Source organism: Thamnophis elegans, chromosome 5 (genome assembly GCF_009769535.1).
Source record: "Thamnophis elegans isolate rThaEle1 chromosome 5, rThaEle1.pri, whole genome shotgun sequence".
NCBI classification, from domain to species: domain Eukaryota; kingdom Metazoa; phylum Chordata; class Lepidosauria; order Squamata; family Colubridae; genus Thamnophis; species Thamnophis elegans.
Genome location: NC_045545.1, coordinates 51721351 through 51740492, shown reverse-complemented (window position 1 = coordinate 51740492; position 19142 = coordinate 51721351). Strand labels below are relative to the sequence as shown.

Genomic DNA, 19142 nt, shown 5'->3' with positions numbered 1-19142 from the left:
CTCCTACTTTCTCATCCGGGCCTGGGACCGGCAACGGTGGAGTTGTTGTTGTTGTTGTTGTTGTTGTTGTTATAATTAACAACAAAGTATATTTATCAACAACTGAATGAAATATTATTCTAAAATTCAATTCAATTCAAAGATGCATCTTGGTTACCCTTCTAAAAACAAGCAAAGTGGGGTCCATTCTGGACTTGATGGATGGCTAATGTTCCACAGATTTGGGATTGCCCTGGAGCAGGAAATCTTGGTTTATATCTGTCTTGTTGAAAGGACAAGAAGCATCTGCAAACACTTGTTCAGACATGGCATTTAGAAATGTGTGAAGGCCTGTCAATACACCATCACAAATAGTTTTGCGGAGGAATCATAATAAATGTAAGGATTTTACTTTAAAAAAAAAACTTATTTCATCAGTGTATAATATGGAGAAAAAGAAAAATCACTCCCTCTTCCCCATCTCTCTAGCACTGAGTTGCCTCCACTTAACAAGCACTGTAAGATGTGTTTTCTATCTCTCAGTGTAGAATATTTTTCTGCAAGAAAATTTGCTTTATCTAACCCTTAACTTCTCTGTTTTATAAATGATACAGTTGCAATTGTTGTTCAAGTAATTTATTGTGCCATAAATGGGCAAATGACATTTAACAGTTGTTCTAAACATATTTTTAATGATTAAACTCAACAGATGGATTAGGGGCATAATGTACCTGATTGGATGTAAAGTAAGACAAGGGGAATTTTTTTTCAGCACTTTGGATATTTTGGGGGGAGAGAAATCATTGTAAATGTAAAAGAAAATATCTGCCTATTCAAGAAACGCTTCTATGAAACTGGTTCAGTATATTGGTTCTCAGTGACAATTCCATGTGGTTAAATCTGATTTGCTACCAAGGCAGCAATAAAATAAAAGGGGGGGGGATAAAATATTTTACAAAATATTAGTATTGTTTAAGTGGCATTTTAGAAATATTTATGTTCCCTCAAAGTATACTATATTTATCAAAAATAAAAATAAAATCTGAGGACATCGTAAAACCCTAATATGTCATATTATTCCTCCTAGCTATCGGTATTCCTTTGAAATGAAATAGGATTCTCTAATGTCAAATTTTGCTGTAGAATCTTTTCTATACAGTATAGGTTGTACAGCTGGCAACCTTTAATTGCTTGTTCATGCTGACTGACAAATATTGGAAGGCCTCTAAGGTCTCTTTCAACTCTGTTATTTTGTTGCTCTGTTGTTCTTAAAATGAATAATCCCTCGACAGATCTTGCAATCAATATATTGTTGTTGCCTTTTGTGCTGATTATTCCCAGTGGGGACAAAGATCCTGAGTGGAAAGAAAAAAGGTTTCAAACTCAATACATGCTTGTGATGTTGACAAAGTAAACAAATATTTCCCCCCTTATCATTCTAATACTAGACTTTAGAGTCATTCAATAAAGTTGAGTGGAATAAGAGGCAAGAGTCAAAAGAAGCACACATATTTGATCTATTGGCGGGCAAGATAATAAATACTTATGGTACTTGGAATGTTTACTATTTCAGATGACTATAGATGTTTGTATCAAGGAAAAGTGATAATAAAGTCTTGAGCATTATGGTAAAGAAAATATTTTCCCTTTTACAAAAGTACTGAAAATTGTCATACTTTGTCATTGCTATATAATAGGAAATACCAGTAGAATGAGTAAATGCTTAGTTCCTTTTTAGCCTTGGGATTAAAATATGATTCCAAGAAAAGAAAGTACAATATTACCCAATTAATTTGTGGAACTCATCTGCTTTTTCAGAGTTTGAATAAGTGGGTATCTTCCTTCTTTGCAAAAGGAGCCACTGAAGTCATCTAGGTCTAAGGCCCACACCATACCACCACCGAGGTTTTGTTTTTTCAAATACTGGACCTGAATGAAACAGAAAATAGGAATTTAAAGGCTTGAACTCAAATAGAAGTTATGTTGCTAAACAGTTTCAGCTGCCATGATTTGTCATGGTTTGGGGGTGGTGCTAGGCCTGGCAACTAGGAACTTGTCTAGGGCACCAAATTTTAGGGGGTGCAAAAATTGAAAAAAAAAACTGCTGAAATATTCGTATAAAATCTGGTAATCCTTTCTTGGTGCTTTAGAACTTTTTCTTTCTACTCTTTTTGAAAACACCTCCAAAGTTGGTCAAGCAGTTATGAATAGCAAACTAGCCAGACATTGCAGGTCATGAAAAAGAAATTATTATTACCTCTATAGATCTCAGGAAGTTGATAATATTCATGATGCAAGATCAAAGTTTGTTAGAAAGACCAAGTTGCATGATACCAGCTAATCAAAGTTATACTCATATACTAGTGCACTGTTTTGAGGGTTAAATATAATTGTACAGAATGGTTGCTCTATTATTACAATGGTGGTGATGTATTTAAAATCATTTACTGTGATTCATGGTAAATATATAGACAATGCCTCTCCTTCCCTCCCAAAATGAGCGGGGGGGGGGGGATTCCAGGCTGTAAATTGTAAGGGTGAAAGTCAAAACTTTCACACTTACAATGTGAAAAAAGAAGCAAGAAACAGGAGGGTCCCTCTTTACACAGGGGGTGCCAGAATATGACTTTCCCTAGAGCACCAAAATGTTTCAAGCCAGCCCTGCATGGTTACAGGGTTATATATCTGAGGAAAATATGATTAAACATAGGTTTCCCCTTAGTAAAACCAGGACTATTGTAATTTCTACAAAAACACCTTTCAGATATAAAGGACCCTAAAGCAGTCTATGTTGCTACTATTTTGTGATTTATGAACATAAATGTTGCTGAGATATACTAGAAGAATACACAAACATTTAAATTAAAATATATAATCCTTACCTTTTTGGTAATGCTCCTGACATCATCGTATCCTACCCATTGGTTTCCTTTGAAGGAATATGGAACTTTCTGACTTTCAATCACTTTTGTGGTAGCACCATTTTTAAAGTCACAGATCTGAAACGAAATATGTACTTGACTTGAGACAGGTGAAAAGAAGTATAAACAACTCAGGATATTCCAAGAATATGTCTTTAATATTTGACCAAAGTTTTCATTAGAAACTTTTCAGATAATTGTAGGAGACAAGGAACAACAAATGTCTCCCTGTTTTCATCTCTTTTATTTATTAAGATTAGGTTTGCAAAGAAAGAAAAAAAGAATAGTAAGTAAGAAAGAAGGCAGCCTCCTTGCAACCCCATAATAAGGAAGTTGTCATCTAGGATTTTGTTGGTCTGCCATAAGGAACTAATGGGGCTGACTGTAAATTTTTTCGAGGGAAGTAGAGAAAGGGAGAGAAATAGTCTAATCTAAATCAATTATTTGAACTTTATTCACCCAAGATGCTTCATTCTAGAAATATGTTTTGGAAGCAGTGAATATATTGATATTTTAAATCCTTTCACCTATACAAATCTGTATATTTCTAAATGTACCATATATTTCTGCACATTTAAATATTTCAATACATCTCTGCAGTCTCTACCAAAGGGGATCAAACATGAGCACGTGTTGGACTTCTTGAAATTTATCCTTGTTTAGAGAAGTGAAGGGGGCATAACTATTTATCTTTTCCTTACCTCATAATAAGACAAAAATCCTCTTTCTTTTGTGTAAACACCAGGTGTGCCAGGCCCTGAAGTTGGTGCCTTCACTCCATTCTGTGAAGTAGAAAGGGTGAAGGTTCGTCCATAGGCAGGAATTCCCAGAATGATCTTTTTAGGTGGCGCTCCCTTGGTCTTCCAGTACTGCACAGCATTGTCCTTTGGAGCAATAAACAAATAAGCAAGACTTCAGTCCATTTTGTCTGGTTTTGAGGCTAATCCTTTTTATTATTCAGTTATGCTACAGTCCTAACATAAATATATTGGTGAAGATACTGTCATATATATCAAGGAAAATGGTTCCATTTTAAGACATTCAGACTGGTAATTATTCTTCCCAACTGTAGCCTTTCACTTCATACTGAGGAACGATTTATTCCTTTCAAATGGGTGAGGAACCACTTGCCTTCAGCTGCAATTAAAGTTGTCTTATCAGTATTGGCAACTGTGAAGAAACTGTGGTTCAGAAATACCTGTATCTGGAAGGCTACCGATAACATGTTGTATTGATTCCTACTTTAGAGGATCTTATAAATTTATGCAGCAGCTTTGTAAAGAATGCAAGAAAGATAATATAAAGTAAACTAATGAGTAAAACTCTTGTCACTCAAGCTCTTTGGATGAATAGGCGGGAAACAAATTGTACGGCTTTAGGAAAAAGGTTAACACATTGATATTCAAAATTGTATTTTATTCATATTTTCATTGGATGATGTGAAACAAAATGCAAATAGTTTAACAGATTGATATATATTCTAAAATGGCATAATATTGAAAAACTTTATATTCTGAAATATATTTTTTTGTACCTGAGATTACATATTCATAATGTTTTTTTACAAAATAATCTATAAATAATAGTATGTGTTTCTTAATTGCCTACAGAATAATCTAGATATTTTTAATACTAACAGGTATGATTAATGAATAACATTCAATATTCTATACTGATGCATACAAATGATCTAGTATAACTTAGCACATTTTAAAAATAAATAAGGAGTTATTTGGCATGATTAAATTAGACTCTTTAATGCAGAGACCTTCCCCTCATCCAGAAGCTTGAAAAAAGGGAAGAAGCATACTGAGTGAATAGTAGAGTGGTGCTGAGTACTTTTTCACAATCGTTTTTGAAGTGTGCACGATCCTAGGATCTTCAATGCACTTATTTTAAATATCCACCAGATTAGATTTATACTGTGATCTTTCTAATACAGTTTTTCTGCTGCTATGCCTCAATTAGCAGTCATTGATGATATGTTATTATTATTTATTTTATTATTAAACTTATTTGCCACCCCTCTGGTATCCAATGATTCTGGGCGGCTTGCAATATAAAAACACTAAAACCATCAATTATAAAATAGAACAGCAGATAAAATCACTAACACAGGTGGCAAAGGAGGGAGCCGGACACATGGGGTGGGGGAAGGTGGAGGTGGGATTATTGTAGGTTTTAATTAGCCAACCACCTCCAGTATGAAGCTTTCCCATTGGGTCCCAAGCCATCTGGCAGAGCCAGGTCTTAAGGCTCTTATGAAAAGTCAGGAGGGTGGGAACCAATCTCAGCTCAGGGGGTGGGATGTTCCAGAGGGCAGGAGCTACAGCAGAGAAGGCTCTTCTCTGGGATCATGCCAGCTGAAATTCCTTGGCTAAAGTATCCTCCTCTGCTGGTGCAGGTGGGGTGGGCCACTTCCTATGACTGCTTTACCAGCATTCATGCCCACTTAGAAATTTACAAACAACCTGGCAAAATCAGTTCGCTTAATAGAATGATAGTTATTAAGAAAATCACTTCTCACAGATCTTTTCACTAGTAGTTTTAAAGAGCTAGTAATTGTTGAGAGTCACTGTTTAGAGAACCAAGTTGTAATTTTTAGGTGCACAACATGAATATATTAAAAGGGAAAGTGTTGAATAAAATATTTTAAACCAGCATGCTGATTCTCAATCCATTTGTTAAATTGTTTTCTGTATGTAACAAGTGTTAAATAGGTAAATTACTTTTCATCCTTTCTCTAAATCTAAATGTAGAGTCTCTATGGGATCAAGTGTTTAACACTTACAGTGTCAGTGAAAAGGGGGCTGACGTGCCCTGTGACTGAGGCTTCCTGAAAATCATATGACATGAGGTTGATAAAGTCCAAAGATCTATGAGTAAAGTAATAAAATATACATTATGTGAATTCAATCTTTAATATCATACAAGTAGTCTTCAACGTATAACCACAACTGAACCCAAAATTTCTGTTGTTAAGTGAGACATTTGTTTTGCCTCATTTTGCAAATTTTCTTGCCCTGGTTGTTAAGTGAATCACCGCAGTTAATAAGTTAGTAAACTGGTTGTTAAGTGAATCTGGCTTCCCCATTGACTTTGCTTGCCAGAAGGTAGAAAAAGGAGATCATATGATCCTAGGACACAGCAAAGGTCATAAGTATGAATCAGTTGCCAAGCATTTTCAGTGCTGAACTCTGAACAGTCACTAAATGAACTGTAGAACTACCTGTAATTTGAATGGTTCCATGAAGCATGATGTTTTACAACAAAGAAATAAGAACTTGTTAGCTTGCAATGTTGGAGCTAACGGATGAAATTAATTTAAAGGTCAGCATGCTCTCCATTTTAGTTAATAATTTTTCCAGGATATACTCACGCTGAAATCTTGTCCACTTCATAAGCATTGTCAATAGTCTGCTTCAAAGGAGCAACAGCAGCACTAAGCAAGAGTCTTTTCTTTCCTGTCCTCTGGGCTTCTGCTGTAAATTCTTTCATCATTTCCTAAGATAAGCAGATGGCAACATTAGTTTTATTACTGTCATATTTTAAAATAAAATAAAATATAAATTTAAAATGTAGGTTACTTAAAAAGATGCAGGTGATTTAATGAGTGGATAGTGATACTAATTCAGTTAATTTTGTCTCCAAAGTAACTGCAAATCTAGGATACTTCTTATTTGAGTTATATTTTTATTAAAGGGATTTTAGGTATCTATTACATATTTTTGAGAGCCATGGTGCAATGGTCAAGGCATAGGCTAGAAACCCAGAAACTTTGAGTTTTAGTCCTGTTTTAGGCACAAAGCCAGCTGGGTTATCTTAGGCTAATCATTCTCCCTCTTAGCCCTAGCAAGAAGGCAATGGCAAACCACTTCGAAAACCTTTGCAAAGAAAACTGCAAAGAGTAGTTCAAGGAGAATCACACACGATTGAACTGAAAGAAAAAAAATACATATTGCTTACTTGCTAAATGTATTAATGGGTTTAAACTGAACATCTGATGTGTACTATGCTGTTGAAGGGTCTTAGCTGTAGATAAAGAAAGGTATCCCTATATTACATTTTGGAATTGAATAACTGATTGCATATGCAAATCTGTTATGACTTAGTTCCAGTAACAAAGTAATTATTAAGCAGCATTCATTCTGTACAACTTTTGCGATATTCTCTGATGTTCTGTTTTACTGTTTCCGTGTTCCTAGGTACACTGTTGTACATAGAATTTGCTAGTATAAAATAACATTGCAGCAAGAAACTTTTTATTTGCTGTTTGCATTTTATCATCAACTCAAAGTTTTGCAGTACCTGAACTAAGAGGGTGAAACGTTGTTTATCCACTGCAGGGCTGCCTCTGGCACCAGGATATTTCCAATCTAGGTCTAAGCCATCAAAGTCATGTTTTCGGAGCAATGAAACCACAGAAGAAATAAATACCTGGCGGTTGGAAGCAGTAGCTACCATTGCAGAGAATCTACCAAAGAAGTTGCATATGAGCATATCAAGCAAACAAACAAGATACCAATTTGCTTTGTCACGTACATATATCATACAGTATGTGTACCCATCCAATATCTGTACCCAAACTACAGATATTCTACCCTCTCAGAGGGTTCTACCTTAGTCTTTTGACTTGAAAAGTCACTTAATCCCAAATAATGTATTTCCTATTAAATCTTCGTTCAGCTTGATTCTATTTTTTTTATTTTAGTTCCAAATATTTGATGTTTTGAAGGTTTTGAAACATGAATATTATATGATTAACTATGTATAATAGCCAATTTTATGCACATTTGCCATCTTTCCTTATTACAATTATGTATTTTTTTAATCTTGTGCAGTCATTGTTACTGTCAGCAATATTATAGGAAATACCAGTGTACAACAATGAAAATAATTGCAAAGTAGGGCCCTCAAAGAGCATCCCAAGAATTAGTCCAGTGTTTTGGCAGTTGCCACCTAGGCTTTTTCATCACAGCATGATGAATAAAGTCCCCTCCATAGATATCTCAGAGGTTCTTACTTTGTACTACCAAAATTCCATCCACCAATAGCTAAAAGTGTATTCAATCCTGGATTCCTAAATGAGAAAAAAAATTGGTTAGTAGAATTCAATTGCTTTTCTTAACTAGTTTATCTCTCATTCTATATGTGGTTTTTATGCTTAGAAAAGTCCATTGGGCCTGATTCAGGTTGGTGCTTTACGATGTATGCAAAATTCTCCCAGCTGCATCAGTGTATACAAAAGGAATTTAAAATATATTTTTTTCTAATGCAGTCCTCAGGGTTGGAATCATTTCTACTTCCATAAACTTCCATAAAGTTCCCTGTGTAAAAAATTTATATACTTTCTTCTACAATCATATAATCCAAAATCCCAGTTCCAAGAATTTCTAGAAAGACCCCTTATCCCACCTCACACCAACTGGCTCCATACGTTTTTTTGTGGTTATTGAAATCCTTGTAGAGCTGTTCGTCATTCCACTCTATCGTTGTGATCTTATTGTCTTTCATTCCCGCAAATGCGTAAATGAGATGAGTGCACAGTTTGGGATCGATGTCTTTAGGCAAAAATTTTCCTCTATCTTGCCTGTACTGAGACCAGTTGGTAAAATAGCAAACAAGCCTGAAAGCAGAACCTGTCCAAATGAGATTGTATATCAAAGACATTTTGGTCTATTCAATTAATCACTCCTCCCAGGAAAATAAGATATTTCTGTTGCTTTATCTGTTTAATGACTTATTTCTAAACTAGCAAAATCCAGATATACTGAATTTTAAGGGGCATGCATAAGCACACCAGAGTGCCTATCGTCCCTGCCCTAATAATTTGTATTAATTTCATGTATTCATAATCATGTGTATGTATGTATGTATGTATGTATGTATGTATATATATATACATACATACATACATGTATATATATATACACACATTATCTAATTATTCGGGTTTTCTCCCACGTAACTAGAGACCTACATACTAACACCCGTGAAAACCTCAGAAAACAAATATCGAACCTCTACGGGGAGGAAACCCACCATCTGACTAGGACCTATGAAAAATGTGAAGTCCAAAGAGCTTCCATTTTATGTGACCTCGCATTCCTACGCAACTGCCGAGATGAAAACCTAATCCCCACACGATTCCAATTGAAATCCCACTCCAACTCTGCAGCCACCAAACGCATCCTGAAAAGAACAGAATTGGCCCTAATCAGAAATGAACTTCACATGAAAAGATTCCTCCTAGACCGAATCAACAAAGATCTCCTCACTCTTCACCTCGAACTCAGCAACAAGATCCACCCCACACTTTGGCACAAATCGAAACAACTCGCCGCCTGGAGACCTGAAACAAAGACCACCCTCAAGACAGAAACACACACCAACAAACTCCGAAGACTAAAAGAATGCCAGAAACCAACCCCCCACACACAGCTGCACATGAAACAAACAGTGCATAACATCTCAGATAGGATCCTCACCAAAGCCAAAACCAATGTCCTTTCAAAAGGATTCAACTTTGCAGTTGCCCCCAAATACATCCCCACTGAAACCATTATATGCGGAGTTGAAACCAGCCTGACCAAAATCAACCCTGACGACGCTAACAGAATCAGATCCGAAATCACCAACATCCTCTGTACCAGCAAGCCACCCAAAAGCAATTTACCCAAAGAAGAACAGACAGCACTACATAACCTGAAAGAATACACCAGCATAATAATCCTACCAGCAGACAAGGGCAATGCCACGGTGGTTATGAACACTTCTGATTACCAAACCAAATTAACCAACCTACTCCAAGACTCCACATACAAACCCCTAAACACGGACCCCACCACCTACCTGGAAAAAACCACTAGATCCAAAATAAAAGCCTCCCCCATCAGTGAAGAGATCCAGCAAAGAATCATTCCCAGAGAGAAATCATCCAGATGCCCCAAGCTCTATGGTCTCCCCAAGATACACAAAGAAGGAACTCCACTTAGACCAATAGTCAGCTCCATAGGCTCACCTTTACAAAATCTAGCCAAATTTCTCGCCAAACAACTACAGCCCTATGCAGATTCCATCACCTCACATGTAAAAAACTCTTTCCACTTCATAGAGATCATAAAGAAACAAAACTTACAGCCCAGTAACCTACTCGTGAGCTTTGATGTCGTATCACTCTTCACCCAAGTGCCAATCAAAGAAGCCTTGACAGCTATCCAAAACAAATACAACCCCCCCAAACACATCCTTGATCTGACCAACCACTGCCTATCTAACACATACTTTATTTATAATGGACAAAAATACAAACAGATAGAAGGAGCACCCATGGGATCACCCCTCTCACCTGTCATTGCCAACCTCTACATGGAAAACTTTGAAACCCAAGTCCTAGAAAAATCTGATCACAAACCCAAACTCTGGCTCAGATATGTAGATGACACTTTCATAATCTGGCCACATGGGAAAGAACAACTGGACAACTTCCTTACACACCTCAACAGCCTACACCCCAAAATACAGTTCACCATGGAAACAGAAGTAAACAACCAACTTCCCTTCCTGGACGTCTTAGTCTACAAGAAATCTAATGGCTCCCTAGGACACACCATCTACCAGAAGAAAACACACACTAACCGCTATCTGCACGCACTCTCACACCACCACCCAGCCCAGATCAACTCCATAGCCAAGAAACTCATCTCTAGAACAAAACGCCTAGCAGATGAACACCTAAAAACCGAACTACACACTCTCACTAACATACTGACATCCAATGGATTCCAAAGAAATAAGATCACCAACCTAATACAAAAAGAAACCCGCACTAAAGTCCAGGACAGAGAACAAGAAAACGGAAAAGCCCTCCTCCCATACATAAAAGGCACCACAGACAGAATCAGCAAAATCCTCCGCAAACACAACATCAAGACAGCATTCTACACAGACCGAAAAATATCCACCATCCTAAGAAACCCCAAAGACAAAATTGAGTTAGAAAATCAAGGAGTATATGAAATCCCATGCCCCACCTGCCCCACCACATACATCGGACAAACCAACAGAAGAATAAATGCACACATTGAAGAACACAAAAACGCAATCAGAAAAGAGGAACCAACTTCTTCCCTGGTCCAACACCTTAAAGCCACAGGACATAAAATTGATTTTAATAAGACTAGAACTATCGCCAAGGCTGAACATTTCAACAACCGAATAATCAGAGAAGCAATTGAAATAGAAAAACGCCCACACAGCATGAACAGGTGGGATGATACCTCCCGCCTGCCAGCCTTTTGGAAGCCTGCCCTTATTGATAAACGAGTCCCAAACATGATGAATGACACCAGGCCCACACTCACAAGAGCCACACAGAATATCACCACCAAACATCCACAAAGAAAACAGACAAAAATACAAACTGATGAGGAGGCACGGCCGAGAACCAGAAGCCAGACTGCAAATGCACAATTAGCCTCTTTAAAACCCCTCCTACCCTTACATGAAAGACAACCCCCCAAACAATCAGAACAGAACACACCTCCACCCAATCAGAACACACCTCCATCCAATCAGGACACAGCCAAGTCCCCACCCAACCAGTTCAAACCCCCACTGGCAGTTAAAAGGAAGAAACAGCCGAGATCTCACATTACTCCTGGAAACACCAAGCCTGAAGTAGCCTGAAGATGACGAATGAGACTTCGTCGAAACGTCGCCAAGACATCTCCAATTCTACGCGGGAGAAAACCCGAATAACTAGAGACCTACATGTATGTATGTATGTATGTATGTATGTATGTATGTATGTATGTATGTATATAATCTAATTCATGCTTGATTAAATAAATAAAATAAAAATAAAATAAATTGCAGTTCCCTAAAATCCCAACCAGAATAGTCAATTGTAAGAAAGATATTCTATTAGGAAGAAACCAAATTAAGAAACATTGGTTTTATTATCATGATCAGTGACCAAAATTAACTACGTATTTAAAACAGGATAGAAATAAATATAATAGAACATTAAAGTTACCCCAACCTTCCTAAAATAAACAGAGCTAATTTGCTAGCTTACTAAAACTATTTAATGCAGTAGTGAGTAGTACATTATTTTAGGTTACTTAAAGAATAATTGGCTTAATATATAATTGGTTACTTAAATAATAATAATTATCAGAGGTTTGACAATAGATTACACAAGGAAGAGAAACTCAAAGAAAAGACAAATGCATAAAGCTCTAGACAATGACTATAAAATACTTGAAAGAGAACTACAGAGAGCACCACAAAAAAAAGATGTTAAAATAAAAATGGACATAATTAAACACAAAATGGACCTATTAGAAAAGGAAGAACTGGCACAAAAAATTAGAGATGCCAAACAGAATTATTTTGAAAATGCGAACAAGCCAGGCCGGTGGTTGGCATATAAGATGAAAAAAGAGAGAGAAACAAAGAAAATACTTCAACTAAGAGATAAACAAGGAGAAATTCAGTATGGAAACACTGAAAAAAAATATTATACAAGACTATTATGCTAAACTCTATGAACAAGAGAAGGTGGAGGAGGGACGAGTTAAAAAGTACCTACAAGATGCCAATCTCCCCCAGGTACCAGACGAAACTAGAACAATGTTAGAAAGTAAAATAACAATGATGGAGCTAACAGAGGCACTTAAAAAACAAAACAATGGGAAAGCTCCAGGACCAGATGGACTACCTGTGGAATTCTACAGAACATTTGAAGAAATATTGACCTTCCCACTCCTACAAGTCATGAATGAAGTGATGTCTGAGAGCCAAATACCGAAGTCATGGTCAGAAGCGTATATCACACTATTACCCAAGGAAGAGACTGGTTTAACACAAATCAAGAATTATAGACCAATTTCCTTATTAACTTCAGACTACAAGCTATTTGCATCTATACTAGCTGAGAGACTTATATTTAAATGGCTTCATCCACTCAGATCAAAATGGCTTTTTACCTAAAAGACAAATTAAAGACAATATGAGAATGATTTTGAATACCTTGGAATACTATGAGGCCCATCCTGAAAAACAATTGGCACTGATGTTCCTCGATGCGCAGAAGGCCTTTGACAATGTGAATTGGCAATTTATGTTTTTGCAACTGGAGCAGATGAATTTTGGCAAGAAATTCACTCAAACTATACGAATGATATACCAGAAACAAGCAGCAAAGATAATGGTAAATGGAGAACTAACAGATCAGATTGAAATAAAGAGAGGTACAAGACAAGGCTGCCCACTATCACCGCTACTCTTTGTCCTAACACTAGAGGTCTTAAATAGAAAGATCAGAGAAGAAGAAGAAATAAGAGGAATGAAAATTAAAAGAGAAGAGTATAAATTGCAAGCGTTTGCAGACGACTTAGTTTTTATTCTTGAAGATCCATTAGAAACAGCATCCAAATTGCTGGAAAGAATAGAGGAATATGGAGAAGTAGCAGGCTTGAAAATAAACAAAGATAAAACAAAGATCATGACAAAGAATATCCCAGCAACACAAAAGGAAGAGTTGTCAGAAATGTTGCAGATTCAAAACACAAGTAAGGTTAAATATTTGGGGATATATTTATCACCTAGATGTAGCACTCTTAAAGAGGATAACTATACCAGATTAAAACGACAAATAGCAACTGACTTGGAGAAATGGGAAAATTTGCATTTATCAATGATGGAAAGAATCTCTACAATTAAAATGAACATACTACCTAGAATTTTATATCTGTTTCAGACAATCCCAATCAGATTGGGTAAGGATTTTTTTCAAGATTTAAATAAAATAATTTTGAAATTTATTTGGCAAGGGAAAAAAGCTAGAATAAAACTTAAATTACTACAAGATGTTAGATCGAGAGGAGGTTTTGGGTTACCTGATTGGGAGCTATACTATCAGGCAACAAACTTGATGTGGATTAAGGAATGGATATTATTAAAAATCTCTAGATTATTGAATGTAGAAGGTCACGACTTGCTGTTGGGATGGCATGCTTTCTTATGGTATAAGGGTACTAAATCACATGGTTACTTTAGAAGACATTATGTAAGGGAGGCGTTGTTGTTAAATTGGGAAAAGATTAAAAGACTACATTATTTAAAAATTCCAGTCTGGATATCAACAATTGAAGCATTTTCATATCCAATAATATATAAAAAGGAACAAACAGTTAGATATACAGAATTATTGAATACAGAGGGTGAGCTCAAATCTAGTCAAGAGTTGAAACAAGAAGGGATGGAAATGAACTGGTATTCATATGTACAGATACAATCTAGATATAATGAAGATAGAAAAACTAAAGGTCTTTATAATAAAATGACTGAGTTAGACAAAATTCTAACAGGTACTGATGAAAAAGTAATTAAAAAACTATATGGATATTTATTGGAGTTTAAATTGCATGAAGAACAAGTTAAAGAAACTATGATAGCTTGGGGAAAAAACTTTAGGTATGGGATTGATTTAGAGAATTGGCAGAAATTGTGGTCTCAAAATTATAAAATGACAATGTCTACTGCATATAGAGAAAACTTGTATAAGATGTTTTATAGGTGGCACCTACCCCCGACCAGAATCGCAAGAATGTTCAAGAATAAATCAGAAAAATGTTGGAAATGTCACCAGATACCTGGCTCATACTACCACATGTGGTGGACTTGCACTGAAGCTAAAGATACTGGACTAAAATCCACATGTGGTTGGAGAAAATGACACACAAACAAATAGACTTTAACCAGAGGTCTTTTTATTGGGGATCATACCAGAAACTTACAACAAAGACTTAAAATATCTGATTGTAAATGTGTTAACAGCAGCCAGAATTGTATTTGCAAAAAACTGGAAAAACGAAACAATACCAAAACAGGAAGGTTATCCGAAAAATAATGGACTGTGCTGAAAGGAGTAAATTGACATTTGAAATTAGAGAGCAAGAGGATGAACAATTTTATAAGATATGGGATTTGTTTTATCGGTGGCTAGGGGAAAAAAAAACTTTGGAAATGAAAAATGATATACTTATGCCTTAATTGAAAAAAGTAAATGATGATATAATTATGCTGTGAAATAATTTAATAACGACACAATGAAGTATTAACATAAGGTCTGGGGATATAATGTATAAGGTTAAGAACTTATTATAATGATATGTCGCTGCTGATAAAGCAATTCTAATAGGGGAACAAATGAAAACTGGTATATATAGGCAGCGATGCTTTGTTGAACAATGAAGAGTAACAATATCATTAAATAGCGGTACCGTGTTTCCCTGAAAATAAGACAGGGTCTTATTTTCTTTTGACCCACAAAATATGGCTTGGGCCTTATTATCAGGGGAGGGCTTATTGTTTTGGGGTTGTCGGGTGGCTGCTCTCTTGTGAGCAGGCTCCCAGAGAGCCAGGCACAGCCTCATGGGGAATGGCTGTGTTGCGCTGTCACAGCAGTGCAACACAGCTGCCATGAAGCGACCACGCTCATAAGCAGCCAAGCCATGGGAGCGCATGTTCGCTGCCACCTGGCTCCCGCAGCTTGGCGCGGCTTCCAAACTGAGTCTTCCGGCAGTGGCCGCTCTGGGCATATGCTCTATGGTTGTATGCTCTGGCAATACGCTCTGCCGGCAGCCATAGAGCGTATGCCCAGAGTGGCCAGTGCCGGAAGTCTTGGTTTGGAAGCCGCCAAAAAAGCCATGCTGGGATGGCGGCGGTGGCATCGGAGGTGCTCTGGTTCTGCAGTTAGAGCTGGGCCAGGGCATATTTACCATGAGGGTGCTACTATGGAGGAACACAAATGGCACAAAGAGCAGAACTTCCAATACTGTAAATAACTTTCTAATGAAGTTGAACTATGCAAAGTTCTTTGTTCAGAATGTTTCTGAAGAGAGAGTTCCTGTGATGGGTTGCAGGTGGTATGCCCCAGTGCAGGTGTACTAGAGCCTGTCCGGAGCACTGGGTACCATTCCGGTACAGTGCTCCGGAGGGCCCACCTGCCCGCCCAAGTTCCTTATCTATCCTTTAAAGTCTTCTGCGCTTCTGCGCACGGTGGGTAAAGCTGAGCAGCTGGAGCATTGCGGAGGCTCACAGAGGCATCGCTGGACAGGGAGACACATGCGTGCACTGTGCAGGTGTGCGTGCATGCTGCACATGTCCATGTGGACACCGCCGGGCCCGTTCCAACCGTACCAGTTGGAACGGGATCTGGAACCCACCACTGGAGAGTTCTATCTATCAGAATATGTTCTTCTCTATTGCTTATTATTATTTTTCTGATTCCAGAAACAGCTTCTATTGGGTCCTCCACTTATCTAATTTTCTTCTTTCTACATCTACTTCTAAATTTGAAGGAATAATGTTTCACATTTATTCAACATTTTTCCTTATCGAATTTATGTCTCACAAAAATGACTCTATCTGGCACAAACCATTATTTATCACTTGTTGTCCTGCTTATGGTGGTGAATGTCTAAATCTAACTTCTCATGCTGCTTGGGCTCATGAAAGGTATTACCAATCTTCATGCTCTTTCCATGGCTGATTCCTTTATGGAATATTTTATTAGAGCCCCATAAATTGAGCTTTAATCTTTCCTGTTTTCTCATGATTCATTAGAAATAAGATAATACTATATGATTACTTACTGCAGTGAAGAAACAGCAAGAGAGCTAAACCTAGAATAAAAGGAAAATAGAAAACAAATTAGCTAAGTAATATAGGCTCTTTGGATCTAAGATTATTATAATATGATTAATATTTACTATCAATGCTTTTTTATATTTTAGTTTGAATGCACCAGAAAACTGCTTATATCTCCTTTGGTGGGGTACATTGGTTCTGCAAAGTAGTCTATAGACTAAAGAATAGTTCTTTAAGAATAGTGTGGGTATATTTGATGAAAAATGTGGCATCTTGGTCAAGACGTGTAAAAACTGAACTATGCTTGCATTACATTAGTAGTGAATGGTATAGGTGTGACAGGTATGACATGCTGATAATTTCTCTCTCTCTCTTTCTCTCCTCTCCCCCTCCCTCCCCCTCCCTCCCCCCTCTCTCTCACACACATAATGAAGTTAGAGAGCATGAATAGTGAAGTTAGAGTACACTTTTATACAATGAAAAGTAATAAGAACAAAAACTAAACTCATAAAAAGTATTGCTTTGTTAAACATGTGTAGGAAGGTAGAATTCTAACCAAAAGAGTACATCAAGACCAGTAACTAAAAACTTGTGAAGTGCAGTGTGCTTTTATGTCAAGTAGGGGGTGTACCTGCTAGATTTTTCCTCTTCAGCCGGTTGCTGAGAAATTTATGAAAGCAAACAGGAAACTTTATCATGCATTATTAATACAGTGAATGCATATAGGTATGAATTAAAGAACATTTTCCATAAAAATGAAGTTGAAGGCTGTTTGGTTGCTGAATGCAACAAATGTAGAATATATAGAAGTAAAGCATGTAAGAAAATAAATGGAATGCTTAGTGAATGCTTCAACAATGAAAAAAGTAGTAAGACAAGGATATATGATGTCTTTTGAGTTCTTTAATATATTTATGTCTGAGGAATCATTGGAGGAACATTAGAACTGCATTAGCCTGGGATGGAAATACAGTATATGTCTTCCTTTATATGCAGACATTTCTTTCATTGCAAACCTGCAATGAGTTGTGGCAGATGTCAGATTTAAGGCAAAGAGGCATAAGAATTTCCAATGAAATGTACTGATGACTCAAGCTCACGGGGACAATAAATTAATTTTTGCAATCTATTTTAGAGCAAGTAAATGAATTGGTGTGTCATGGTGAAATCTTATGTGCAACTGCTAGTTCAGTTATTGTGGTGTAGTAGGCAATATGTAATCTCTTATATGGAATGTTTGTGGAAAATACAGTTGCCTCTTGAAAAAGCACATTTGGGATTGGACACATTGAAGGATATTTTTTAAACAAGGATCCAGAAGTTAATTTTAAGAGTGTCAGCCTCTATAGATAAACTGGCTTTGAAATGTTATAAAAGAAGAGAAAGTTTTACATGACAAAATTCATACTGATCTGAAAGTGTATTTTAAAATGACAGGCTACAGTATGATATATGGAAAAATGCTACACTGGACATAAAAAAGAAACCAGCTGATGTCTTAATAATTAAAAGGTATATATAAATAACAAATTAAGAGAGTAGCCTGAATAATTTTCCTATACTGAATTTACAAAAAAGACTGGTTAAAGAAGTTTGTACAAAGCGACAAAGAAAAATAAAAAGAAATCAAGTTCTAAGATATTGTTTCAAAAGACTAAAGACTAAGATTGTTAAAAGTAAAAGGAAGAAATATAAAGTGGGTTTGTTTGATCAAGGTTAAAACAGATACACTATTACATCTAGTAAATATTAATTGACTTGGTGATCAGTACTTAACAACAAGGCTTTAAGGATTTGTTTATAGATAAGAGATATGTAAATAAGAGATCATTTGTTGCATTTTAGGAGAAGGTTATAAATTACTAAAATTGTTTATATATTTATTTATACTTTATAATTGTTTACACATCCCATCATGTTGGGATGAAGAGAGAAGAAGTTTCTTTATATGCTTCTTTTTTTCTTTACTATATTTTTATTTTTATGTTCTTATTTTAGTTTGCATTCGTATTTATCTTTTTAATTGAAACTTTAAATACAGATATCGCCCACACACAATAATGGCAATAATCAATCCCCATCACAGCTACTAAAAACCTAAACTCCTTGATGTTATCCATGCAAATCTGAATGAGAACCTGATTATCAATCCAGATAGAGCAAAAAATATCAAAGAAGCAAGAACTACATAGATTTTACTTGACTTCTAGTCTGGGATAAATACAAAATTCTGAAAATTGTTACAGGAATTTCTCAGCCTTTTTCTCAGTGAGCTAATTAAGACATAATGTCTTTGAATGTTTTTCCCCATATTCCTGTCCACTTGAGCTAAGTTGCTATTGGCAAAATAAACTGTCAAGTGATTCACCTGCTATCTCTTTATTCTCTTCTATTCTTTCCCAGTTTCCCTACAATCTCTCATATTGTTGTATAGACCTCCCAAAGTACTCTGATTGTACCAAAGAATTGTATGGCTCCCGCACCAGGAAGAAGTAGCACAAATAGCTTTTTGCTCATATTATTATAATCTATGGAACCTTGATGCTTCATCATTAGAACTTTGCAAGACAGAGCTGTGCAGAT

The 19142-nt window shown here is 36.4% G+C and overlaps 1 protein-coding gene across 2 annotated transcripts; it reads right to left on the bottom strand.

Moving 5' to 3' along the window:
* Positions 1 to 630: 630 nt before the first annotated feature.
* Positions 631 to 16583, bottom strand: LOC116509222 (chitotriosidase-1-like). Of its 2 annotated transcripts, none has more exons than XM_032218275.1 (9): positions 16565 to 16583; positions 7924 to 7980; positions 7209 to 7374; positions 6280 to 6404; positions 5692 to 5776; positions 3602 to 3784; positions 2862 to 2978; positions 1764 to 1908; positions 631 to 1334 (listed from the first exon to the last, which is right to left on the bottom strand). In XM_032218275.1, exons 3-8 carry the CDS (start codon positions 7362 to 7364, stop codon positions 1768 to 1770), a joined length of 807 nt encoding a protein of 268 aa, XP_032074166.1. In that variant the 5' UTR covers positions 7365 to 7374; positions 7924 to 7980; positions 16565 to 16583; the 3' UTR covers positions 631 to 1334; positions 1764 to 1767. The 2 variants fall into 2 exon arrangements, with proteins under 2 accessions (XP_032074166.1, XP_032074165.1); XM_032218274.1 differs by lacking the exon at positions 16565 to 16583 and adding an exon at positions 8338 to 8570.
* Positions 16584 to 19142: the final 2559 nt, after the last annotated feature.

What these genes read in the sequence shown, in the direction of transcription:
- LOC116509222 (XM_032218274.1), bottom strand. Translation starts at nt 8,570, where the DNA reads ATGTCTTTGATATACAATCTCATTTGGACAGGTTCTGCTTTCAGGCTT. An exon ending in TTCAATAACCACAAAAAAAC is followed by an intron (nt 7,981 to 8,337) that starts GTATGGAGCCAG and finishes TTTCTCATTTAG; the next exon opens with GAATCCAGGATTGAATACAC. An exon ending in GATTTTTGTCTTATTATGAG is followed by an intron (nt 2,979 to 3,601) that starts GTAAGGAAAAGA and finishes ATTTCGTTTCAG; the next exon opens with ATCTGTGACTTTAAAAATGG.